The 27589-nt window shown below is 38.7% G+C and overlaps 1 protein-coding gene across 1 annotated transcript in view; it reads left to right on the top strand.

Annotated features, from left to right (window-relative positions):
* Window positions 1-6216: 6216 nt before the first annotated feature.
* Window positions 6217-27589, top strand: part of Slc13a1 (solute carrier family 13 member 1) — a 77942-nt gene continuing 56569 nt past the window's right edge. The window contains exons 1-2 of the mRNA NM_031651.2: window positions 6217-6343; window positions 20094-20222. Of these exons, the coding sequence (NP_113839.1) occupies window positions 6245-6343; window positions 20094-20222 (228 nt within the window). The 5' untranslated portion in view covers window positions 6217-6244. The remainder of the gene's footprint in view (window positions 6344-20093; window positions 20223-27589) is intronic.

Below are 27589 nucleotides of genomic sequence, written 5' to 3'. Positions count from 1 at the left end.
CTAAAACTTATCTGTATATTCGCAGATACACGTAGCTCTCAGACCTCATCAAAGAAAATTCCCTACAAAGCAAATGAAAACCACTACAAAAACTACAACAGGTCATAATACAGAGATCAGGGGGTCGTGTGGAGCCCAGCTCCAATGGATACACCTACAACACGGCTCTTGCACTGTAGGCACAGGGAGCATCATGGAAGAGGGATGAAAAGGCTCTAAGAGCCAGAGGACCAGGCTTTGAGATCCTTTCTGCTAGAAATGACAAGGAAGTGATATCATATTACTGGAACTATATTGTTGCCCAAACAAGACCAAACAATGACATCACCAACAGATACGCTAATGTGTAAGGAGGAAATCTTACCAAGCCCCAACCCCTAGACAAAAAACAACAACAAACAAACAAACAAAAAATCCCAACAACGACAGGTAACTAATTACTACTAAAAGAGAATTATCCTTTCCCAGGATGAACCTAGTGGGTTACCCAATACACAGTAGTCAGCCCTCAAATCCTATGCACAAAAGCAACATTAAATGGACTCAACAGGATGCATTTCTTTGTTTCTGCATGTATATGCATCATTAATAATCAAAAAGAGGTGGTCAATCTAAGAGGGAGTGTAGGAGGGGGGCCACATGATGGATTGGCAGATAAAGGAAAGGAGGAAGTGATTTAATAGTATTTTAACTAAAATTTTTTTGATAAAGGAAAAAGTCAATTGAAGAAACAAAAGGCAAGTTTTATATAAAATGTATGTCTATAATAAATGAAAAGAAACGGATTAAATCATAAACAGTATTTCTTCAGCCACTTTATAAAAAATTTTAATATTCATCATATTTGAGATAACTGTACCTTATAGATTATAATCTTACCTTAGGAAAAAAATGACCTATTGTAAAACATTCAAGTTAGCAAATGAATGCCATCATCTGTTTAATTCTTCAAAATATAAATAGCTTCATCTGTTGACATGTTTAACTAGTAACTCTATGAGTTTATTATGCAAGTGATAATTAATTGCATTTATTTATAAATCATAAAGCCAGTGACTTCAGAGAGAAAGTAATGACATTCTATTAAGAATACATTCATTTAATTTTATTTAACGTCCAAACATCAGGCTTATGAGCTAACATACTGTTTATTTCCCCTTTGGAATGAGTACTAGTGTTCTACAATGTTCTTTCTCTTCCCGTTTCCTAGTACTTCTATTATCTGAGTTTCTCACTTCTAGCTCACTTCCCAAAGGAAAAATGAGGTCAGACTTGGTCCAGAAGAAGCATTTCCTCAAGCAAGCAGAGGGTGTGGCCAGTTCCAAGTTGGCCCTGGTACTGAGACAGTCTGCTAGTTGCTGTGTTTTCTTGAGTAGTCCTTCCTTCTTTGGAATTTGCTTCTCTTCTCGGTTCACAGAAGCCCAGGTCCCGGCCTCTCAGGACACAGTTCAATCTTTTATCTATTTGGTCAGTTATTTACTTCACGATTATTGAGGTTGTGGTTAATGAATGTTGCCAACATAAGCAGTTAAGGAACTTGTGTTTGAATCTAGAGTCTATATGGTACATACCAGACAAATATTTTATCCTTCAGTTTAGGAGGTGGGATATGGGCCTAGAAGTTTGTCAACATATTTTTTATTTAGTTGTGAAGCAAGATTTCATTATACTATCGCCCATGCTGCCCAGGCTGTTTTGGAGCTCATAACTTTACTGCTTCAGCCTTCTCAATGGCTGGAAAAAGTGACTATCAGTCATGTAACACCACTGTCTATGTTTTGGTTTTATTAAAAGAATTTGGTTCGTCATAAGGATTTAGGTGTAGGAACTTGAAGTAATTGAAACATTAAAACATGGTGAGGTAAATGTCAAACTACTAGATGGTAGATGGGGAAAATGCCTTCTTTTAATAGTTTGTGAAATGGTTGGAGAGTCGGCTCACATCCAACACTTTCTTTCCCCCACATAATATCTAAAAGATTTGATATTTATAAAGATGTTTGGAATATATTAATAGGAATCCCAGATGGTGGGATGGCTCAGTAGGTAACAAGATCTGCTAACAAGCATAGCGACTTATGTTCAGTCTTTTGGATCCACCAAGCCAAATGGGACAACTGATGTTTACATTTGTTTTGTCCCCTAACCTTTATACATGGGCCATAATATGTATGTGCCCACACTGTAATACCCAAAATAAATAAATTTGAAAGCTAAATACATAGGAATGCATCAAGAATGACATTACATTGTGGGACTGGTGGAGGCTTAGGGACAAATGAAAGCCCGGAGAAATTCTGGTTTTTATTCCTTAACCAAAAGTCTCAATTGCAATCGACATAAATTGGCATGAATTTCATACTCTGAAGGTTCAAAGAATGAAAATAGCAGTGCAGCTCAGCAGAGGCTGATTCAGGAAGAGTAGAAGCATTTTTGATTTTTGGTGTGTTTCCCCCTCCTTAGCAAGTACACCTAAGTATACAATTCTTTTTGAAACTTAAAAGCCATTGAAATACCACATATCTTTTGAAGCATGAACACTCTATTGATAAACGCCATATCATAACTAGCCATAATCAATGTGCGTATTGGCTTCATTGGATTACAGTCATGGGTGAGCAGACAGACACTACCCATGGAGTACAGACTTGTACCCGGAACTTTGATAGAGACATGAGAAGTAACTGAACGCCCACCTCAAAGAATTAACAACCTTACTGAAAAGTTAAGCTTCATATGGATTAGTAAAAGAGTGAATTATGTAAGACTTCCTACCTCAAAGCTAAAGAGTATTTGACAGTTAAGTCAATGATCTTCAAATTCTAGGGTGCATAAAATGGCCTATGAAGTTAACTAAACATGAAGACTCTCATGACTCATTTTGACTCAGTACTATAGCCATTTCCAGTTAGGTTAAGCACTCCAGGATGTATGGACACATTTACCCTAAGAGGCTTCCTGGAATGGACTTGGAAAGGAATGGATCAGGAACTCGAGCACAGATTAGACTTATCTTTACAGAGAAGCAGTTTGTAGATCAATCAATAAGATCAAATTTCAACATGAGTAGGATTGAAGGAGAGAAGGAAAACATATTCTTAAAAGGGAATGCTCGAAGAAAAGCATAAATCTGACAACAAATATGTCATAAGGAAAGAACAATGAGAGGAACTCACTTGTACTCTGTCTGTTCCCACTGATTGTCTGCACAAATCAAGTGTGATAGGTAAGGGAACTGTCTTAGACTAGATAAGGGGGCCTTCTCTTCCATTTGTGGTTGAACCTTCCATATCATTTATACTACCCATAATGCCCAAGAGTAAACGACAAAGATATAATCCCTAAGCTTACCAAAGCACATGCAAAGTCTATGTATGTTGGTGGGTTGAATAAATAGTCAATATTGTAGACATATGGCATCATAGAAAAGAAGAATCAAAAAGCATTTTCTTAAGAGTCAGAAAGAGTTGGATTCAAATTATTACCCAGTCAGTTAAGTCTGGCACATTTTAACTAACCTCTTTGAACCCGAGTTTTCACAAAATACAAATGGTAATAAAAATAGCAAACCACAATACGAATGTTCATGACTTGTATGTGTATACATTCCTGTTACTTGAGATTGAACCTAGAGACCTGTGATTGCCAAGCAAGGGCTCTACCACTAGCTATCTGACCCTTTATGTTTTTTTTAATACTGAGGCAGTGTCTCACTAACTGTCTTAGACTCCTTCTGTAGCTCAGAATCGTAAAATCCTTCTGCTTGAGCATCTCAAGTAGTTGGGCCACATGCCTGGATTCTATTAGGTTTTGAAACTTAACTGGGGTAGAGATTGTAAAATCCCTGGTACATGGTAGACGATGGTGTGCAAGACAACAGTATTTGTAATATTTTTTAAATATTTGAACGAAATGTGTTTTAAATTAACTAATGTTCACCTGGTGTCATGACTTAATCCATATACAGTGCAATTATACATTAAAATGACGCAACTGCAGTATGTTACAAGAGGTTTGGTTTCTCTGCTTAAGAAAGTCGAGGAACTAACCTGTCTTTGCCTTTGAAACTGGCTAACAACAGGGTGCAATTTTTCAGAGTCTCTTGAGGTATGTTCTCTAGAAGCTCCAAATAGCTTAGCGTTTCATTCCCTGGTGAATCCTGAGTGACATTTAACACTTACTAATCCTAATTACTTTGTCAGGTCTTTTCCCTCAGTGACAGCAAGAGAATCTGGCCGAGGTTAGGAGAATGGCTGTGTGGCTGAGGGCTAGCTGAGGATGGACATTTTGGAATTATAAGATGAAATTTCTTGTGTGGGCACCCACAGAAGACTGGTCCAGCTGTAGTTTCAGGGCACAGAACCAGGGTGCTGAGACCCTGCCTACACAGAAAAACAGTCACCAGAAGAGAGCAGAGGCATGGGCAAGCATCAAGTGCTCTTGTTTAGCTTGTCTGACTGGCGAGTCACCTCCCTGACACTATGCATAGGTCTGCACTCCTGTTAAGTGGCACATAAATGCCTTTCCATTTCTTGCTATCATTTCACAGAGTGATGTCCTCCGAGATGAGAAAGTGAAGTTCAAATGGTCACAGCAGGAGGCCTAAGAAAATCTGAGACCAAAAGTGTTTCCTTCAAAAAACAGATAAAAAGGAAGAGCATGTGATGAAGTCTTCTGCGTATTAGTGCTGAAAAAAATATAAGGATAATTCTGAGCAACTCAGTTCTCTTAATCTGTTCTTAATACCCTTCATTATTGCCACTTTGTGAACAGTCGCTATTATACTCCTTTTGTTATTCAGATGGCAATCACCCTTTCTTTCATCTGTGAATTTTTTTTCCATGTAATGCACCATTATTATTCGGAAACTTTTCTTTTCTATTTACCTCTCTGGTTTTCCTGAATCACTGTGTGTAGTTTGCCTGGAAGTTGATCATTTTTAGAAGGAAAAAATTTTATTTACATCAACACAGAACCTATTATTGAAAGGAATAGTTTCCCTTGACAGAAAAATGAAGCAGAGTCAACACTAATATAGAATTGGAAGTCAGGTCTAAATGATAACCATGTGCTATATAAGAGTGAAATCTGTGTCAAGAGAAATTTACCATACATTACAGGAGCTCTGGTGGGGTACCTTGTTAATACCTAAGGATGATTCCACAGTTGCTAACTTGAGCTTTAGTGGGTAAATAATTCAGATTTTAATACACACAAGACAATCCCTAGCCAGACCCTTTATACATTGTAATAGTTTTCATCTTTACCTACATGAGCACATGACAGCTCTCTCATGCATGCATACATGCACACACAACCCTTGAATGACCCTACCCAATTTTCTCTGTACAGATCCCTTGATAATTATGTAACTAATATCAATACAATAATATTTTAAACGCATAAAGTTCTTAAAGGAGAATGTTTATACAAGGTCCATTTTTTTGTTTCCTACCAAGAAAATGTATTAAGGTCTCTAAAAGACATAACATACTTTGCTCTTAAAGTAAAAAGAAAAATTGCTATCAATTTTTCAGAATGCTGACTCAGTCCATGACCTGAGAAGCCCCAGCAAGAGCTTTCAGCATCAAACATCCTTTCCTTTACCCACTCTTCTGCACTGGAAGCCATGCAGTTGGAGTTGCTATTTTACCTTAGACAGTGAAGTATACTTTCTTAGACAGGACTGTGGAGACAGTCTGTGTTGAAAGACAGAGGGTATCACAACAGTAGTGACAACTCCAGCTAGGAGAAGCAAGGAGTCATCAAAGGAAGAAGAAAGGATTAAGGGTGGGCAAACTCAGTTAACTTCATGATCTGATCTTATCTTCTTCTGGTCTCTGCAGGCTATCGTCCAGTTATTGTGCAGAAAGAAAGAAAGAAAGAAAGAAAGAAAGAAAGAAAGAAAGAAAGAAAGAAAGAAAGGAAGGAAGGAAGGAAGGAGGGAAGGAAGGAGGGAAGAAAGAGGAAGAAAGAAGAAGAAAGAAAAGGAGAGGGAGAATCAGTTTTACTTTTTATAAATCACATAAGCAAATGGTCTTTGAGTCCTCGAACACTCTTGGGCTTATCTCTTTCTTTTAATTGTGATAGTAAAACAATAAAAATGAGATTTAATTTTAACCAGCGTTGGTCTGTCTGAGGCAGTAGGTAAAGATGATGAGGTAGAGAAATATTAATCCAGCCTGGTTATTTAACTTCTGCCTGAGAGTGAGGGGGACACTGTTGAAGGCACCTGCTCAGGACAATGAAGCTCCTCAATTACGCTTTTGTGTATCGTCGCTTTCTCCTTGTGGTTTTCACTGTTTTGGTTTTATTGCCACTCCCTCTCATCATCCGTAGCAAGGTAAGCAAGCCTGGAGTGCAGACAGGCACATGTCTTGGGCTATAGGTTGTCCTTTGATGTTGATCATGGTCTTGTTCGAAGCTGAAGGAATGGTAATACTTTGTGCTTTTTCTATACATTATACTTGTGTATTTTCCTCATTTTTTATTGGTTGGTCTTATTTGCATCTCATCATTATTAAGTGGAATAATTAGACATAATAATTAATGGGAATTGTTCTCCACCTGTCACCTAGATGAAAGAAAGAATAAAAGAAACACAACGCTTTAGATCTTTCAAGTTATCAACCTCCAGGGGGCATCATGGATAACGATCTCTTCCCCCAGGAATAAGCAGGAATATATTTGTATATAAAGGAATAGCAGGGATACCCAGCTTTGTGACATTGTGACATGATGTTGTTGCCAGCTACAAATATACTGCGTTGTATTCATAGTTATTCTAGGAGGCAGAAGACCCTGAGACTTCAGGTTATACAGCCCTAGACAGAACAATTAGCAGTGTACAGTCTAGAGATGCCTAAGAGCTGTCAGCTCTGTGTCATAGAGTCAGCCACAAAACTTCCCAGAAATTTAATTTCTTTCTGGAACAGAGACATCAAAGATAGGAAGTTGTTTTTCCCAGGTTAATCAGAAAATGTAATAAGTCATAGCTTTGTTCATCTCAGATTTCAGTGTACTTACTTCAGCATACTTACGAATATCCTTCAGTTTGCTCCTGAAAATAATCAGTCTGTTAAGCCCAGAATATTAAACTCAATGAGTTTTCCATGTTTTGGTGACGCGGTCTGAACAAGCAAACAGTGAGCACCTTCTCTGTGCCAGCCACGAGTGTGACTTGGTGGTAGGAGAACGGGTGCTGGAAACAGGCTCTCTGCTCGAGATGTCATATGTAGCATTTGAAAGCGACCTGAACAACTTACATAACCTCCCTGCACTTCTGCTTTCTCACAAGAGCGGGGTCATAGCAGGCTTGCTGTGAGGAGTAAATGAGTAATCACTCACCAAACAGTAACCGTGGCTCTCTTGATCTCCCTCGAGTGTAGCCTGTACAGCTAGGGAAATTCTTACCCTCCCTTGACATGCAGTCCCTCCACTCAGTAGAAGAGAATCTAGCTGAAGCTCTTTTCTCGTGAGCATTGTTGGATTAAAAAAATGGAACAATTACAGTACATTGGGCACTCCAGCTTCCCTCAGAAGTCTTCGCCACCTATCTGGAAATTCCCTGAAGGAGATTCATATGCATTAATAGAATGGTATGGATGATTTTCATCCGGATTCGATCTTTCTACTGCGGTTTCCTACACTTGATTCCCATCCACGAGACTAGGCAGCTGTGTGACCCTGGTGCGCGTACCAGATAACAGAATTGACTTGTACATACAAGGCGCTTTACTACAGCTCCTCCTCTCACCATTTCTAGGTCTGTTCCTCCATCTACTGTGCACAATAAACTCTTTATAAGCCCCCTGATCTTACAAATCTGCAGATGCATCAGAATTTTCTCCTGGGCACATTTTGATTCATACATGGATGCTTCCAATAGTTTAGCATTTCTGTCTTAGTCTCAACACGGGCCCTTACTTATGGCAGGGAATACAGGAAATTAAACGACAGCCCACCCTATGCCATGACTACACATCACCTCTGCTGTGCCTCTGACACACAGATACATCTCATTCCACTTACCATCCATAATTTTAGAGGAAATAAATACAAGCTCCCTGAGAAAGAACACAAATACATAAATAAAAAGCAATAATGTGGGTTCATGATTCACCACCAGGAAAGTGTATCACTGCTAAGATACCTGCCTCATTGATTTTCCTTTCCCAATCATGCAATGGTAGAAGTATATTACATTTGCACATTAGCCCAAGTACACTGAGTGCAAAACAAGTAGTCTGGTATCAAGTTGTTCTTATGAATGTGTTCCGCTTTTGTTTCATTCTAATCAATTCATTTGTTAAAGTTCAATTAATTTTAATGAGGAAAAATAAGGTAACTCCATAACAGAATTTCAGTTTTTGCCGATTTTAAATAGAAATGTTACCATCAACTTTAAAGAACATTATTTAACTCTTGCAATGAAGGCAGGAAAGAAGGTATAATATTTGATAAAGGCTTACATCGACAATGGCATACATTAGTTTATGGTTACCATCCTTGTTACTGAAGTGAGGTGGCCTGCACTTGCAGACAGCAATAAGGTAACAGAGGAAATCGAGCAAAATGATAAGTCAAACTTGTCTTTTAAAAACACAATGAATGTATGTGACATAGAACCAAGGAGTGAGGAATGGCTGGCCGAGATTTCCACTGGTTACTGGTGATTTTAGAGACCGGCCTTGCCTCCTATCTCAGTTCCATCTCCAGCCAAAAATGTGTCATCAACAAAGGGATCCTCAGAGACTTTTTAAGCAACGTGAAGAGGGAAAGAGAAAGGCTATCTGTATAGAGCACGCCTCTCTTCCGGGCATTCTGCCAAATGCTTTGCCCAAATCATTATATTTAACCTTCTAACAAACCCACAGATGATGGCTGACAGGCCAGCCTTCACATTCTGCCTCTGAAGGAACGCGTGCTCAGAGACAACAAACACAACAATGACAGAGAAGCTTGTTCTGAACTTGGGTTTTGTCAAAACTCAGGATGCATATTTTAACAGGTGTTGTAGACTTTTCTCAATTTCGTGTTGGAAGCTTTATTCCCTGAGGGTGGTTAATCATTCATCAACAACTCAGGCCATTCTCTACAAGATAATGCTCCCAATAAGCCAAGGAGCAAAGGAGGCATAGCTGAACCATTTCCTTAATTAGCATCGTGCTATTTAGAGTCTTGGGGTAGAAGAGGTCATTGATTCCCGACACTGGGGAAAAGTCTTTTGAGAAATGAAGCAATGAACTAGGTGTGCGCCATTTCCTGATGTCCCAGAGTCCCAGCTATGTCACATGGTCCTGTCTCCTTGTCAGGTTACATTGACCCTTTCTCGTCCAGTGCTCACCAGGAATCACGGCACTGGGTTGGAATCGCCACGTCATCTTGTTGACTGAGAAGTTGAGCCCATGGTTTTCAGTGCTCTCATGGCAATGGGATCTCCCTTAAAAAGAGCTTAAAAAGAGTTTATTGTGCACAGTAGATGGAGGAACAGACCTAGAAATGGTGAGAGGAGGAGCTGTAGTAAAGCCTTGTATGTATAAGGAATGAGGTCGCGCCTTATTCCTGAAGTTTCTGCGCATAAGTCAAATAGAAGATCAGGTTTAATTTTTATCAATTGGTTATTACTATTAATCCGTCACTCACATTTTTTTCAGAATAAATATAGAAAGAAAAACTAGTAAAGAGCTTCGTATAATGTGGTTGCTCATGTTTTCAACACTCGTCTGACTAGCAATAGTTATTACAAGTGGTTATCTTTATCTATAGCAATTCCATGGTGGTTAGAAGTTCAGTCCTACGACATTGCTGTAGATGTTCATCTGATAAGTGATAAGTTATACCTTCTTATGAATCTAAAGTATCAAGAATATTTTTTAAATTCTCACCAAACACAAAGGTACTCTTATTTCTTTCCCAGTTACTACTCATTGACCAATAAAAAAGTTCTAAGGCAACTGCTGGTTTTCTTGAATTAAATAATCACAGTGAATTTTTTTCTCACTTTAAAAGAGAAATTGTCTCAATATTCCCATCCAGAAGGCTGTTAACACTGCCCTAGGTGGTGTGCTACAGTTCTATTTATATTTACTATGTAATTGTTCGTTTATGACTATTTCTAGCATTTGGCTAATTTTAATCTTTTCAGTATGTGCTCAGTTTTATTTTTACTCTTTTATTTGTCTTACAGTGTTTTGGTTTGTTTTGGCATTACTGTTTAGGAAACATAAAAGTTAAAAGAAAAACCAGCTAGGGACCTGGCTCAATCAGTCTACTCTTTGTTTATCTTCCATGAAATCCCCAGTTCAAGGCCCAGCATTGTGTAAATAAGGTATTTAGAATCTATGTCTATAATCCCAGTACTTCAGAAGCGGAAGTAGGACAGGAGGTCAAGGTCAAGGCCAGCCTGGGCTTCACTAGACACTGTCTCTATAAAAAAGTAAATAAATAAACAAGCCCAGGTTCATTGAGAAGCTGTAGGAAAAACCTGAACGGTCATATTTATCGTATTGGCTGCATTTCTCCCAAGAGTGTCTCTCTCCAGCTGTCTGATGCTTTTGCTTGAAGCCCTTTTCACAATAAAGAGACAGGAAAACAATCTAATGGGTACTCAAAAAAACATTTACTAGTTGATGGATTGTAAAATCCCAACCACATTCATTTTTCTTTTTAGTATTTCCATTTTATTTTTTAAAAACAAACAAATATATATATTTACATCAAGATGGACTCCAAAGGAGAAGAACACAGGAGAGTCAAGATAGAAGTATACGCCTCAAACCTGTGTGTACTGTCAGCTGCTTTCCTGTTCTCTCTTCTACCACTGAGTACATTGTCTTTCCATCTAAATCTTCCTCTCTCCATCCATCTCCCATTCTCCATTCTCACTATACTCTCTCCTTGAGACAACAATCTTCCTCTCTATCCATACATCATCTTTTCATGCCCCTTCTTCCAAAATCTCACCAAGGTACTGATTTCAAAATGCCAACTTGATCTGTTAGGATCACTGGACAAACATCTTTTACACTGATGGAAAGTTTCAACTTTGACATTTGTCCTAATAACTTCCCATATCTACCTTTCACACTCACTCTTTGTGGTCCCCAGAGTACCAGTGACTATTCCTAATGCTCTCTCTTTGCTCATGCGATAATCTCTTCCTGCCTTCTACTTTGCCCTGCCTTCCTTGAAAAGAGCAATGCAAACTGAGAATCTTTGTGGTTGTTTGGGTTTCATGATAGTTATGTTGGCCCCATTGTAGTGTGTATTCGATGTGGTGGTTATCTTTGCCGTCCTCTGCAGAGTGTTAATGACTTAAGAGGATCATGCAGATTGTTAATCTAAGTTCTCTTAGCCCCAAATACAGGGCTTGTCACACACAGAGTAGATGACTACATTGACTGAGCAAATAAATGGTACTCGGGTGACAGAAGGATATGGAATTTCTATGAGCTATAAGGTATAAGAGAGTGATTGGAGAAGGCTTCTAGGACAGAGAAAGGAGTAATGAAGAGAACATGGGTGTATGGAAGGTGTCTGACTCACAAAGCTCATTTTCCCTTCTGGGATAGGATTTTGTACCTTGCTTGATAAACATGACAAATGTGACAGCTCATAATAATCGGCCTCATAGTAATTATTAGAAACAGTCAATATTTCCTTTCTGCAGTTGAACAAACTTAGGTTAAAAATTATCCACAGTCACAGGAACTTATAAAGCAGACTGCCTGACTCCCAAACCCACAGAGGACAGCCTTCTTTTTGTGCTGTAATTTTTTTTTTTAATTTTTTTATATTAGCACACAAGGTATTAGAAACTCCAAAGCTCACAGAGCTCGGTGGTATTTTGTATTGTGTTTTTTTTTTCAATTTTTAAATTTGATACAGGGTATTAGAACCACTATGGCATTTTCTTCTACTAAAACCCACTTTGTTAGACAATGATGACATTGTTCTGGAATAGTGTTTGCACCAGATCCTGAAAAGGTATGTGTAAGTTTCTGCACTTAAAATGCCCAAGTGCTCACTGAGATGCAGACTCCCTGGTCTTGTAACTATTGCACAAGAGCCTTGACCCATGATGTATTCTTAAGGTGTCAAGAAATACAGGTCAGTTACTAAAAGCTTCTGAGATACATGGATACTGACCATGGGTTAGCCTCACCTGTCTTCCATTACCTAAATAATTCTTATACGTTTTCTAAGAGATTTTGACTTTCCACCCATGGCCCATTTCCCTCATCTATAAAATGAAGAAAATTCTCTTTTAACACTTTGAGATACTGTCTACAGAGCAGCTGCCCTAGAGTCAGCTCAGATTCGTCTATAAAATCCCAGCTTCTGCACGTGGTTAGCAAAGCCCTCAGGCAATAAGGATCTTAATTCATGGATTTCATCTTAATGCATAAAATGTAGAACAGTGGTTATTTCTGACTTGACGGTGTGGAGGTGGGGTGGGAGTGCGATGAAAGCCACGCCTCTAGGGAGCTAGCTAGATGTTGAAGTTCAATGAAACCGGGAGTTATAAATATCCCTGATACCTGGCAGAGTGAAGCCACCAATTGTCTCTCTCTGCTCTCTGTTTTTAAAGTCTAAACTCTAACCAGAGATGCTATTTTCCCCTGATGGTAACATTGAGCTCCATACCTCCCATCTTCAAAGATATCAAGCTTTGTGTTTATATGGACTGAGCCTTGATTAGTCGCCACTGCAGTGTGGCAAGTGTTTCAGAAACCATGCAAAACTCCGTCAGGTTCTGCCAGGTAACAATGCTTCCCTTGTAGCACAGAGATTTACGTAGAATGCATTTTCTTCCTCCTTTCTTATTTGCTTTCTGTGCTCGCCAGAAAATTAGTTGTCATGAGTGAGGTTGATCTGTTTCCCTTTCTTACCCACATAAAGACCACACCCACAGCCCACTATCCGCCAGTGTGTCCTTTAAAAAGGGAAGGGGTAAAAAACTGTATTTAAAAGAGAATGTATGTGTCATTTTTATCTACCATTTAAAAGATAACCAAGGTGATTTTTAAACATAATAGCCACATTTCCCAAGGTAATATGAGAACACTGGGAAAGGGGAAAAATATTCCAATTGCCTAGTCATAACTACGTTTGCCTTGGCTGTTCTTAGCTGAGTAAGACAAGACAGAACAAAGATGTTCTTAAATCAAGACTGGGGATGTGGGAGAATGTCAACTGTGAGGACTCACCTCTGCACATAAATATTTTAGTTATAATTCTTTTGGTTAGAGAGATGAGGACACTGGGGAGAAATGGAAAGATACTATCTTAACTGGGGAGAGTGTCCAGGCTTAAGCAAGCAGAAAAGAGAAAAAAAGAGGGGCAAAGTGACGGATTTCTAAGGCTAAGGAACATTGTGCTTGGATTGACAAAGAGTGCTTTGTGTAAGTATCAAAATAAATTAGCAAACATAATACTAGAATCAACATAGAGAACTCGTAGTCAACAGTTCCCATAAAGGATTCTGGGATCAGATCCAGCACAGCACCAGAAACTAAGGGCAGTAGAGAGATTCTTTAATTCATGAAAGACAAAAGGAGGAAGATGGGCCACTGTTTCTGGTCCGTAGGAAACAGGCATTTCCAGTTTCCCCTGGCCAGAAAGAACCACACACCTTATTTAGTCACAGGTGCCATTTGGTCACACTAGCAAGATTAGGACTCTCGGCTGACAGAATCTTATCTAAGGACTAAGGAAGGTAAGAGTGAAACTCCTAGAGCAGGAAGATAAGTATAGAAAGAGAAAGCACACAAATAAAATAATTGTAAAGTTCCTTTTGTGTATATGAGTTCAAAGTTAAACATTTGGTATTAGGAAAACAATTTGGAGGTGGGCGGGTAACTTGCCCAGGGAAGACTATTTCTCCTGTTCCCAGCATTCCTTAGTTACCTGTAATTCTTTGTCCAGGGTTAAAGCATCCTGGTCTTTTTCTCTTTTCATGGTTTCATGGTCATCATGCTTGTTCAGACCTTACTTAGACAGTCATGTTAATGAGACTTCATTGAATGTAACTTCTCTGACATCTCTATGAGACAAAGCCTCACAGCAAACTTCTTGTTTCTCTGGCTCTTACAATCTTTCCATCCCTTTCTCTATAATCTGAGGTACAGGAATTGTTCTGTAGATTGATTTATAGCAGGTTGTATCAATATACTTAGGGATATATATGCATGTAGATGTGTTTATGTGTATAATTATGCAACAAAATTTAAAGACAAAGAGACCATGAAGTTCAGACATAACAAGGGAGGTATGTTGAAAGGGTTGGGGAGAGGAATGGGGAAGAGAAAGCAATGTAATTATGATTTAATTTTTAAGTGTATATAAAATAGGCAAAACAACTACTACTCAGGATACTTCTGAAAGCTTCAAAAATGCACTACAATAATTAGTGCCCATGAAAATGAGTTGTAAAAGGAGCAAGGTTGGACCCTCCATAGTCTCTGGCTTCTTATTTGGCCCAATTATGTCTCTTTACATGTCCTTCTCTCATTGTGATAGCAACCACCACAAGATGCTCATGAGACTCAAGAAGACCACCCAGTCTTGGGTATTTCCATTATAACAAGGGGAAACAGAATAACACACGGGCTGTAGACGAGTGTGAGGAGTACAAGAAGGCCTAGGATAAAGCTGTGATTCTAAATTTTATTTTTCAAGTAAAGCTCAAGTCTATTAAGGCAAGTTTGAGGAAAAATAAGGCAATACTAAATAGATCAGAAACCTTGTTGGAAAAGCCATAAAGATTAAAAGAATGGTAATATTGTAAGAAACATTTTGGAGAAGCAGCAATTGGGAAGGGGATTGTTTTGTATCAACAACAATACTGTACAAACTATACAAATAATAAATATAAGATACAAAATTAGTATAACTAACTTTTAGGAACATGGAAATAGCTAAAAAAATGTTTAAATGGACTCTTCCACCAAAAACTGTTGCTATTGTTTTCTGTTCTAGGATTGAAAGTCTTTTTCCTATATCCATATGGAGCCGAGGCACAAAGATGTTCACAGCTATACAGTATTGAAAAATTAAGGAGGGTTAGAAAGCTATACACATAAATGCTAATATATTCCTTAGCAAGGAAAATTTGATCCACTTAAAAATGAATTTAAAAATAGTTTTACATATATTAGTATACATGTGCTTGCGATGTCAAATACTGAGTGAAAAAGTCACAAAACAATACTTAAGTAAAGCATTTTAATTTTAAAAGTGCATATTGAGCTTGGAGAGATGGCTCAGAGGGTGTAGTGCTCACTGTGCAAGCCTGAGTCTCTGAGTTTGGGTCACCAACAACCATGGGTGGTGGTAAGTACCTGCAGCCCCTGTGCTGGGAGATAGAAACAGGAGGATGCAACAGGCCATCTGGGCTAGCCCAGATGTTGAGCTCCAGGTTCATTAAGAGCCTGTCAAAAATAGGGAAGAGAAGTGGTTGAGAAAGACATTATAATGTGAACCTTTGACCTCCACACAGGACTGCACAGGCAAGTGCACTCGTACACACATATGCACACATGCAGATGCCACACACAAAGAAGAGGAAAAATATGGTCATTAAATACTAATGGACTGCAAGACAAAGATCGCAAAGCACAGGTGGAAGGAGACAAACCACAAGCTAGACAGAGGCAAATCTTGGGGACTAGTAAAGAATGTGAGGAAGTGACTCTGACGAGTTCTTCACAGAAACGCTTTCTATCTTAGAAATAAAGTAAATGAGACAGAATATCTATATTTGTTCAATATGACAAAGTAAACAACTATATCCGTTATGTAATTTTTCTAACGGCCCTAAATATTTTAGAATTCTGAAGGCTAGTTTAAAACAGATGGCTCTGATTCTTTAACACTTTGGCGTTTTTTAATAAAAAGGAAAAATGTCTTCCCATAACATTTCCGTTAGTGGGAGAGACCCTTCCTGGAGCAGGCAAAGTCAGAGATGCTCAAGGGTAGTCCAGGGAGGTCCAGGGCATAGGTAGACATTTTAGATTAAGGGACAGTGCATCTGTGTCATTTTGATCTAATGGAATATCTAATGACCACATAATGAGCAGTCTCCTCTGCTTGAATGAGGGTCTTGTTTCCTGAAACAAATAATATACCCAAAAAAAGTGGGATATTTAGAGACTTTTGAACATGTGAGTGGCATCATTGGTCTGATGAGGTTTGTGAGTAATTTTTGTCTTCCTTTTTCTTCCTCTCCTTCCTCTTTTCACTCCTTCTCCACCTTCATTCTGCTCACTTCGCATAATGGCATTTTGAAAAAAGGTATCATGGATTTCTAAAAGCATTTTGTAAAGTCCGTGATAGTCATACTTTCAAATATGTCTTCCTTTCCTGCATTTTCTGTCACAATATGTAAACAAGCTAAAAAATAGCTATTACTCTGGTTTCTGTCTCTCTATTCACAGATTTATAATAGTAAAAGATTTTTCTAACTCCAGAACAGAATTTGGATTAAAATGCATGCTTGTCTTGGTTGTAGGTTATTATAACAACATCACAAGCATTGCAAACTTAGCAGACCTTGGAGGGTGGGTGGGCCTGAGATGGGGAAGAGCAATTCCCTCAGTCTACTTTGACAAGGGTGACTCTGTTTCCTCCTTTTCTAGACTTTGAGTTTACTCCACTCATGGCAAATTCCTACAAATCATAGCAAGTTAGTTTATAGAGACAACAGAAGCAGGGCACAGTGATAATCCCATGAACTACTCATATAAAAAATGTTGCGTTCAAATATCATTGTGAGAAAGTTCATGAATGGTATGTAATTTTGAACTGCACAGAGCAGGATGTCAGACTTTCCAAATAGTTTACAGATTGAGGGATTTCTCTTAGCAGATGGATATTCCCTGCAAGCAAGATTCTGAACCAAGAAGAAAACATTGAGTGTTCGTATACCCCACAGCTTTTTAATCTTTACCCTAAAGAAAAATCACTAGGTTACCTTGAAAATGTTGGTCTTGTTTCAGTATATCCAAGAACAGGCATACATTTCTTGCAAGTTCCCGGAGGATCCAAATGTTGCTGGATTATGTGCGATATATGCAGAGACAGTCAATGAGCAAATATGATAACTCAGGGATAGGGAAACAAGTAAGAAAGTCAGAACAAGTAGGGAACGGTTTGTTTCTGACATTCCACTCAAATGCTAACTAAAGACAGGAAGGGAAGAGAAGGAGGGAGTATGGAGAGCGATGCAGAACTAGAAGGCAGCTGTCACTTTCTAAGGTATAAGTTTCAAAGAATCTGGAGAATTGTCGCCCTGTACAATATAATACTAATGTTACCCAGCCTCTCATTTGTTAAGGGAAAGATGAAAATTCATTGTTTTAATTCTACTGATTCATACATCTCAAGTCAAATTTGTACATATACACAAATATAGAGAAATACAAGCATTGTGAGTCAAAGAAATTGAATTTTCTTGTTAGGCTTTCAGGTACTTCAAATCATTAAGTAAGGTAAAGGACCCAGAACTTGAGCACACTCAGGTGTAAAGAGGCCCTTCAGGAAATACTGAAGCTTACGGGGAGACTGCTGGACAAATGTTATAAATTAGAGTATGATGTAAAATGAGAAGCAAAGGTCAGATCCAAACATCAAAATGTTGTAAAAAGGAGACTTATCTGTTTGTCTTGACAGTCTTGCTATGTAGATCTTGCTAGAAGTGTACATGCTGCATAGATCAGGCTAGTTTCAATCTCATGGCATCCCTCCTCCTCCTCCTCCTCCTGCCTCAGTCTCCCACATACTGGGACTAAGGGTGTGTGCCACCATGTCTGGCTCAAATGTGTCTTTACGAATAGAGAATGGATGTCAAAAATTATTTGGATAAGTCTGATTATAGAGTAAAGGTGATTAAATACAGGATAAAAATTCTGAATTATCACAAACATAATAATAAGACAACAGAAAGGTGCTGACTCCAGTCAGAGCTTCATTGGTACAACATGAAAATCTTCCAGGAAAAGCAAACATTCGGCAACTGAAACTTCTGTAGCCAATGCTGCCCCTTCTGAGTAGATTAGGGCTGTTGGGGTAAGATTCTAGCCTATGGCAGAAGTTAGAGAACCAGAACCTGCCAGCCTTATTTGAACTTCCTCTTATTTTTTTCCTGATGCAGATCATTATATGTGGGTGCTCTAAAGTGTTTTCTGGATGAACAGGCTTTTAATTTAGCTTCATGGAAGAAATGATAAAATCATAGAAAATGATCTGGTCTTGGAACAAGCTTCCCTCAAATGGACTTGGATGGAGGCAAAGGGGCAGATTTGTGACTTAATGTAGGAACAATAAATAATATCAAGAGATGGGTTGGTCAGAACTAGGGAGCATGATAGTCAAGGGACCCATGTTTTCTTTGAAACCTATCTTCTTCCAAAATATGGCAGAAAATATAAAGCTATAAGGAAAAGTTTTGGGGAGGGCATCTGTGGATTATCATTAAAAGAAAATACTCCACTTTCCCTCCACACTGGCATTTTAAATTAAACTCTTGCTCACAAATTCTCTCCAGAGTTGTTTAGAAGGATTCAGTCAAGGCTCTGCTTTATTTTGCTTTTTTATTGTTTGTCAAGACTACAGAGGCAGACTCTGTAAAAACTGTCAACATCAAAATACCTTTATTCTTTTTCCTTTAAAAATATAACACAATGAAGATACAGCAGAGTCTGGACTTATTAAGAATCTCTTAGATTCGCTGAAAGAGCAAGGTTCTGAGGAGCAAAAGCCCATCCCTGAGGATTCAGCTGGATCCTGGTGAATCATCGACAGGAAAGCTGGATATTGTGCAGGCCTAAAGAAAAGACCTCATCAAAACCCGAGCCACTGTCTCGGTAAATTTCCAAATGCAACCCAGAGTTCTCAGACAGCAAGAAGCACGAGAAAGAGAAGCAGCAAGGCAGTGGATGACAGCATTTATTGACTGTTGAGCACATTTCAGGTGATTGCATAGCAAATTATACAAGTCTCAGATGTAGAAACTTAGTTTTAGATAAAGCAAAGCAACAGATTTAACTAGCATTAAGATACACATCCAGAGCATGTCCAACACAGAGGTCAGTGCTAGCAGCAAACCACCGAACTGAGACCAGGACCCCCTTGGGGGGAATTAGAGAAAGGATTGAAGGGGCCAATGGAGCTTGCAAGCCCATAAGAACAACAATGCCAACCAACCAGAGATTCCAGGGACTAAAACCACTACCGAAAGACTATACATGGACTGACCCAGGGCTCCAACTGCACATGTAGCAGAGAATAGACTTGCTGGGGGCACCAGAGGAAGGGGAAGCCCTTGGTTCTGCCAAGGTTGGATCCCCAGTGCTGGGGAATGGTGGGAGGCCGGGAGGTAAGGGGGATAAATGGGGGGAATACCCTTACGGGAGAGGGGATGGGAGGGGGACTTATGGACAGGAAACTGGAAAAGGGAATAACATTTGAAATGTAAGTAAAGAAATACATCTAATAAAATTTTTTTTAAAAAAGATTCTTTTTGAGTCTCTGTGTTGTCCACAGTACCTCGGCTGCCATCCTCACAAACACAAGCTGGACACCTCTGTATTCCCATGCTTAGAAGCTGGATTCAGGCTCAATCTTCTTGCTATACTAGCTCTGACTTCTCACATTGGTTAAAATTGTGGATGCCGGTCCTACCCATACAGGCACTGCAATTAAAAGATGAGAGGAATAGAATTTAAAAAGAGGTCCATCATGAGGAGGTGTCCGCAGTCTGCCTAGCTCTGGATTCCAACAACATTCAGTACATCTGAGACACCAAAAGAGAGTGTAGCTAGACATCAAACTTGAGTACAGAAAATGGACACTAAGACGATGTGATTGTAAGGAAATATGAAAGGAAGAAGGAAAGTTTTCCAGGTTTTCACTTCCACCTTTATTAACTTTTGCTTCAAACACCCTAAAAATAACTATTTGGTGATAACTTAATGCAGAAAATTTCATAGCTCCTTCCCCCTAAGGACCACCCAGAAAGAGTGGTCATAATTTGAAGGGTGATTTAGGACAGCCATTTTTTCTACCTTAAGCCTTGTCTTGTTTCTTTGCAGGAAGCAGAATGTGCCTACATCCTCTTTGTTATTGCCACATTTTGGATCACAGAAGCCTTGCCCCTGTCAATCACAGCTCTACTGCCTGGGTTAATGTTCCCCATGTTTGGAATCATGTCTTCTACACATGTAAGTTCTTCAAATGCTGTTAAATTTTAATCACTTTTTTTATTTGTGTGGTGACATCATTTGAGAAAAGTTGTCTTTGAAGGGAGCCGTGATCCTGATACAAGGCTTCTTTGTAAGTGTTCCAAACGTTCCAGTATTCCTTCTCTGAGATTTTGCATGTCTATCTGCAGTGAACAAATAGGTTATAGCTTCTTGAGTCGTGTGTGTCTATAGAAGAAATGTGACCAAATTTTCTTGCTGACATTTATACCCGGTTCCTTTCTCCCAACAAAAGGGGCCATTCATTCACATCCTGAGTAAACTTGTACAATTCCCCAATTCCACAGAATTTGAAACGACAGTGTTTTAAAAAAAGAAAAAGGGGGGGGGGGCACAATTTGTGCTTTCAATGAAGAAAAAGCTCCCTGGTTTTCTTTCCCAGAAACCTGGTATTTCAAAAGATAAAGCCAAATTAGTTTTCGTGTGCTTTTCCATTTTGTTCTTGCTGAGAGGAGTTTACTCATGCTGAGAACTTTTTTTTTAACCTCTATGTAGTCTAAAGGTACCCATCTAAAGAAAATAAATTCAGTTTCTCCTTAAATACATGAAACACCCTGAAACCAGAACACTTATCTCCATTCAGTTTCCAGGCAGCAAATAAATGACTGCCTAAAGGCTTACAACTTTAGAGGAGCCATGTTCTTAGGAAATTCCTCAAGTTCACACGGTCAGTCAGTGCACTCGGCCTTTCTTTCTGCCTTCTGCTTGGGTCTAGCACCATTGTCTGGATGCTGACACACCTTTCATGCAGATGGAGATTTTTCTTTCCAACTAGTCTCAGTTAAGTTCTTACTACAAGAGGAGTTGCTCCTATTTCATTTGCACATAGTTCTTCTCCAAGGAGGAGTCAAAATTCCCTTTGTACTTATCATCCTGTCTGTTCCTCTTTTCATGCTAATCTGGATCTTACTCCCAAATTTTCTTCTCTTCTTTCTAATTGTCTTGGAGAAGAGTGAGGCAAGGGTCATCCTTCAGTTGTTCTTCCCTCTAGGCTGAGGTTCAGCTTCTGAGGAATCTGGAGCCTAAAAATGTTAGGTCGTCTAACATATGGAGGGTGAAGAAGACCAATCAGAGATAGAAAATATGTTGCAGGAGCTAACAGTACTTGTACCACTGTGGCTGGCAGTACCTGTCCAGAAATCCTTTATTCTCAAAGGTGACATCATCACTAGCTTTCGTCTTAGAGGTTGGAAAATCATCCTTCTGAGACAACTCTCATCTAGGGCAGGCATCGCCTCCATTTAATGTCCTACACATGACCTCGCTCCATGTCATGTTTTTCTTGTTGTAGGTCGTCAGTAAATCACAAGAGTGGTGATTTTGACTTTTAAGAAGTTCAGCTTCATTTAGACTAAGTCTGACCTTCAATTACATTGACCCATGCCATTTTTGCTTCATATCAGTTCTGCAAATAAACATCACATATGCACGTAGCATTTCTTGGAAATTAAGTATTAATGTAATCCATATATCCAGTCAGTAGGATTTCTAGATCTTAACTCCTCTCTTCAAGCCTACCACCTTCAACCCTATCATGGCCACTGACCATCCCCACTTACTATCTCTTTCCAGAACCAACTGTAGTTACTTTGCTCGTTGACAATACATAAAGTTAAGCAGGTTAATGGAATAACTATGGTTCCTGATGCTGGGGTAAAGTATCCTGACAAGAGTAAATGAAGGAAAGAATGGCTCACAGTTTGCTTGTATTGTCCATCATTGTGGGGAAACAGCAGCAGAAATGTAAGGCAGCCGGTTACATTGTATCTTCAGAAGGAAGGCAAAAAGCAAGGAATGCTAGTATTCAGCTCTATTTCTTCTTTTCCACAGATAGATGTTACCCACATAGGGCAAAATTTCCCACCTCAACTAATCCAATCTAGATAAATCCCCCTCAGGTATGCGAAGAGGATAACCTAATCTAGAAAATCCCTTATTGGTATCTTCTAGGGCTTGTATTCCAGATGATTCTAGATGCTATCAAGTTGACAATATTAACAATTACTGTTAGCAAATGTAAAATCGGCTACAAAGTAAGCACTCAGTAAGTATTAGCTAATGTAACAAGTATATTGACAAAATCAGATCATTTTAGAAATATCTGGAGTGCTGCAAAGGCAAATACATACACCATCTACATTCTGGTCTGATCTTTCTGTCTTTTGAGTCTCCTGACCTACTAAGGAGAACCGGTTGCTTACAGGAAGGCAAAGCACTTAGGACTTTTAGTGGTGATGTCTGTTCTTCCATCTCGTGACCCCTTTTCCACAATTAACCTTTAACCAGTAAGTATCTGACCAAAGCTAGTGAGGACAGAGTTACAGATTTAGTCAGAAAGGCCTGGGTTGAGTATACTTGTATCATTTGTGAGCTGAACATGAAGCCACACAAATCAAGGTTGTACAATCAAAAAAAAACACGTAAAACGATGTTCAAATGATGATGTAACACCCATGAGTTTCCATGTCAACAGTTTTGAGAGGGTTGCATTAGTGATATACTGCATGTCAGCAATTTTGAATATCCAATCTCTCACTGAGTAGGTGAGTCTCTTCAGCCAAGTGGAGAGCCCTAAGCATGTCTTTCTTCGGACACAATATTTGAAATTTTATTAACATACTTTAAAGTCAATATTGACTATCTAAACCTTGCTATCCACATTGCTATAATCGAAAAATACCAACATGAATTTTTATAATGTTGAGTTAAATCTAAACTGCTAAGTAGTTGAGTATGATCAATTTGATTGTCTATAACAGATATTATATTACTATAGTTGAAGTACATTTATAAATAAAATATATGAGAAAAATCTATGCATGTATTGATGACATTTAACACATTTACTGAGTCATTCAATAAATATTTATGTGGTAAGGCCTGCCAGACACTTGAAAACATTAATAAATAAAGCTTGGGATTTTTTATGAATAAAAATAGACAAATTTCCTATTTATTTTAGGATAATGGAGAGAATAAACAATGTATTTGATAAATAAATGAGTTAAATAGTTCGTTTAAAATGTAATTGCTGGGTCCTGAAAAGATAGCTTAGTGTTTAATCTACTTGCTATGCAAATACAAGGATATGAATGTAGATCCTCAGCTCCCACACAAAAAGCCAGGTGTGGGATCATAAACCTGCGATGTCAGCTCCAGGGAGTAGAAGACGAGTCTGCACATGGAAAGCCAATCTATACAACTGCTGAGCCACTGATTTAGTGAGATTACCTGTCTCAGAAAATAAGGTGGAGACTGATAAAATATGGATGTCCATTTCTTGCCTCCATATATACATACCCAAGCATAGGTATCTGTGCACACATGGGCACACACATGCATATATCATGTAATGTCCTACATAAAATAAATATATTTAATGATATGAGAAAATGCAAAAAGTTAATGAAGATCAGTAGGAGTAACAATTTAGATAGGGTTATTTACTCTAATGAAAAGAATTTATATGAATAAAGCAACCTATTTACCTGAATAAAGAGTTACTGGAGATGAAGATTTTAGCTATTTAAGTGCTGGAGAATGTCTACTTAGAGGAAAACTCCCCCAGTACAAAAGCCTCAAGGCAGGCCAGTGCCTATCGTATAACTACAACCAAAGGATCAAGTAGGAAATCTACTGAAGAGGGTAACAGAGAGTGGGCAGTGATAAGATTTGGGCTGGCCATGGCTAAAGAATTTCATGATAAGCTTTTATCCATTGATGAAGTAGAAACTCAATGGAGAATTTTGAGCAGAAAATCAGCAGGCTTAATCTGACTTTGGTTTTCAAGGAATAATTTGAGCTACTGCATTAGAAAGTAAGCAACAAGGAAGTGGGCAAGCTACTGCAAGCTAGGTGGAGACCAGAACGGGGCTGTGACACATGCATCAACCATAGTGTGATTAATGTTAGAAAGAAAAGCCAACTAACTTCCTTTATGTGTTAGATATAGCATACAGTTGAAAGAAGAGATTCAAGGATGCCTCCTAGGTGTTTAACCTGTCAGGTTGAGCAACGGAGCTGCATCCAAAGAAACTGGAATGACTGTAGAAGAGACTGGCTGACTGTGGGGAAGGGTGGAAGCATGGGGTTCAGTGCTTGATGCCTACATTTGAGATACTTACTGAGTACCTCAGTGAAGGTGGTTTGTATGGAGCACAAGTATGGATATAGCTTACCAGACATTCAGAGTTCATGAGACATAGGCTCATCTGGAGTTACTAGATCTAACAGTCATCAGCATATAGATAATTTTTTAAAGTCCATGACTTGAGATCATTTAGTAAGTTAAGACAGAAAAGTGAAGTGGAAGTGGGGTTGGGGGCTGGAGAGGCAGTTAAGAGTACCAGCTGCTCTTCCAGAGGGCCCAGGCTCAATCCCCAGGCCCCTCATGGCAGTCACAGCTGTCTGTGACTCCAGTTTCAGGACTTCTGACCTTACACAGATGTCCATTCAGGTAAAACACCAATGAACATTAAGAAAGAGAGAAAGGAAGGAAGGAAGGAAGGAAGGAAGGAAGGAAGGAAGGAAGGAAGGAAAAGGAAAAGGAAAAAAGAAAGAAGGAAAATAAATGTAGAGTCTTGGATGTTGCAACCTTCAGAGATTGGCAACCCTGACTATGGTAGATTAAACCTGTAATGTAAGGACTCTGGAGGCAATTTTGAGGCCACCTGGAGGCTTGTAATTCAAGGTCATTCTAGAATGAATAGAGAAATTCAGTCTCAAATAAGGAAAGTAGTAGTAGTAGTAGTAGTAGTAGTAGTAGTAGTAGTAGTAGTAGTAGTAGTAGAAGTAGTTGTTGTTGTTGTTGTTGTTATTGTTGTAGTAATATAATAACAAAACAAGAAACAGGTTAATGAGAAGAATAAATATTAGGCAAAAAGACCAGAAGAAAAGTTTACTGAGATAAAAGAAAACCAGAAAGGTCTGTAAACCTAAGATCCAAATGAAGCAAATGCTTTAAGGATGAAGCAATTACCAGGCTGTCAATTTTGCTATTAAGTCAGTTAAAATGCAGACCAGACATGTGATCATTGCATTTAAACAAGACAACTTAAATAGCTATTCTAAACCGAAATATATAATCATATTAATTTTAAGCAACAAGGCATATTTTAAAGAGACATTTTTATTTAGCTCACAGACAATGCGAAGAACTGCTTTTCATGACTTTTTATTGATTTGGGCAAAGGTTGCACAGATTATAAATTATATAACTAGGCAGGAACCCAGGTGTTTTGATTGAAAAATTCCATATCTTTTTTTAGATGAAATCCCATTTGGGGGCAGGAATGTAACCATCTTGATCTTGTAAATGGACTTTAAACCTCATGAATTTTATTTGACATATCCATTTTTCTCTCAAAATAGTTATATTTATCAGTGTCATTCATTTCTAAATTGCAAGTACTTCCTTTTTTCCTTCCTCCCTTTATTTATTTTACAACCTCTTAGCCTCAAGTTTTCTATGAAGCTAAGAATGACCTGAACCTTCTTCTTACTCCCCTCCATCTACCTTCTGAGTGCATGTCTGAGACTATAAACGTGCACCCGGCTGTGGTTTATTTGGTGCTGATATTAAAACCTGTGGACTTGTGCATGCTAAGCAAGCCCTCTACCAGCTGAACCACATCGCTAGTCCCCAAGAGAAATTTCTGCTATTGTCTCCTGGACCATTAGGCTATGCACAATGTTCTTCCTCAAGTATATCTGATCCTAATGAAAACCAGGTAACATCTACAACAGCAAACAAAGAATATAGACTTTCCTCTTTAAGCTTGATCTCTACATTTGTTTACAAAGTAGACCATACTTTGCTGGTAAAGGATTGGCAATCTAAGCACTGAGGGCAAATCCATCTTGGTACCTAATTTTCAAAGTGAAGTTTCATCGCAATACAATCTCACCATTTACTTTGTATTGTCCTTAGCTCTTGCGTGCCACTGACAAAACTGAATAATTGTTACAGAGACCATGAACCTAAACGCAAAAAAAAAAAAAAAACAAAACAATAACAAAACCCTAGAACACTTACACATTTACTATCTCTCCTTTTAAATGTATGACAATCTCTCAATAAACCAGATAGGTGACAGGAACATCTTGCTGGACATGGTGCTGCACACTTTTACCCCCAGCACTCCAGAGGCAGAGAGAGGCAGAGCTCTCTGTGTTAGAGGCCAGATCGGTCTACACAGTGAACGCCAGAATAGCCATAAAGACCCTTCTCAACATCTGCCCCCACTCTACCCAGAAAAGAATAGCTCATGGTTCTGCATCTATTCTTGTGCTCAGTCACTTACTACTGCAGCTGTTTCCCCCCATTTTCTGGGAATACATTCCAAGATAACCAAAGATTTCCCTAAAACTGTTGATATCACCAAACCCCAAGTGGACTGTGAATGTTTCCTATTGATCTTCAGGGTTCGCACATAGTTCCAGAGTTAATCTGTTCTTCTATAGTTTACGCCCTGTTATCTTCTTTTGCTTGATATCCAGTAGTAAATAAAATAAGAATTACTTGACATAAGTACTTTGATACCGCAGTTATCAGTCTGATAAACAAGAAGGCTGCTAATGACTCACTTGAAGGTAGTTTAGACATCCTGGGCACACTAGAGGAAAGGTTGACTGATATTCTGAAATAGAAAGAGAAAGGTAGTGTGAGATTTTTATTATGTAACTTTAAGCAGCGCTGTTCTTTTAAAGTATTAGCTATTCATTCAGGTGTCTAAAACAAAATGACAAAACTTGCTGAAGCTGGGAACTTACAAACAACTGAAATGTAATCATTCATGGTTCTGGAGGCTGATATTACAAATACTGAGAGAGGGACCGTAGAGTTTTCAGCACCAAAGAGCCTTGTTGCTCTTGTAAAGAATCAGAGTATGGTTCCAAAAACCGGCATTGAGCCACTCACAACTGCCTACAAGTTCATCTCTATGGGATCCAGCACACTCTTTTAACTTCCATATGCACTCACACATTCACAAGCATGTGGCATGTACACTTGCACACACACATTGACACACAAATAAAAGTGTAAAATATCGATAGATTTGGTTATGTTAAGGCTTAACTTCATGCTCTGTAGACGTTGACTTGGTGTTTCACTCATGATGAAGCGCAAGGGAATCTCTTCTACCCTCTTTTGTAAGAAAGTAAAGCCAATATTATGTTCCTGTTATGGTCCCATACATAGATTTAGGGAAACGACAACACACCCTAACAGTAAATGAGTTATTTCCATAAGCAAAACTCAAAGAGCAACTTTCAAAATCCTAGTATTAGATCTTGCAGAACAACTTTCCACACTTCCTAGGAAAAAG

Source organism: Rattus norvegicus, chromosome 4, assembly GCF_036323735.1.
Source record: "Rattus norvegicus strain BN/NHsdMcwi chromosome 4, GRCr8, whole genome shotgun sequence".
Taxonomy (NCBI): Eukaryota; Metazoa; Chordata; class Mammalia; order Rodentia; family Muridae; genus Rattus; species Rattus norvegicus.
Note: the sequence above shows the minus strand (reverse complement) of the source record. Positions and strands in the feature narration are given on the sequence as shown.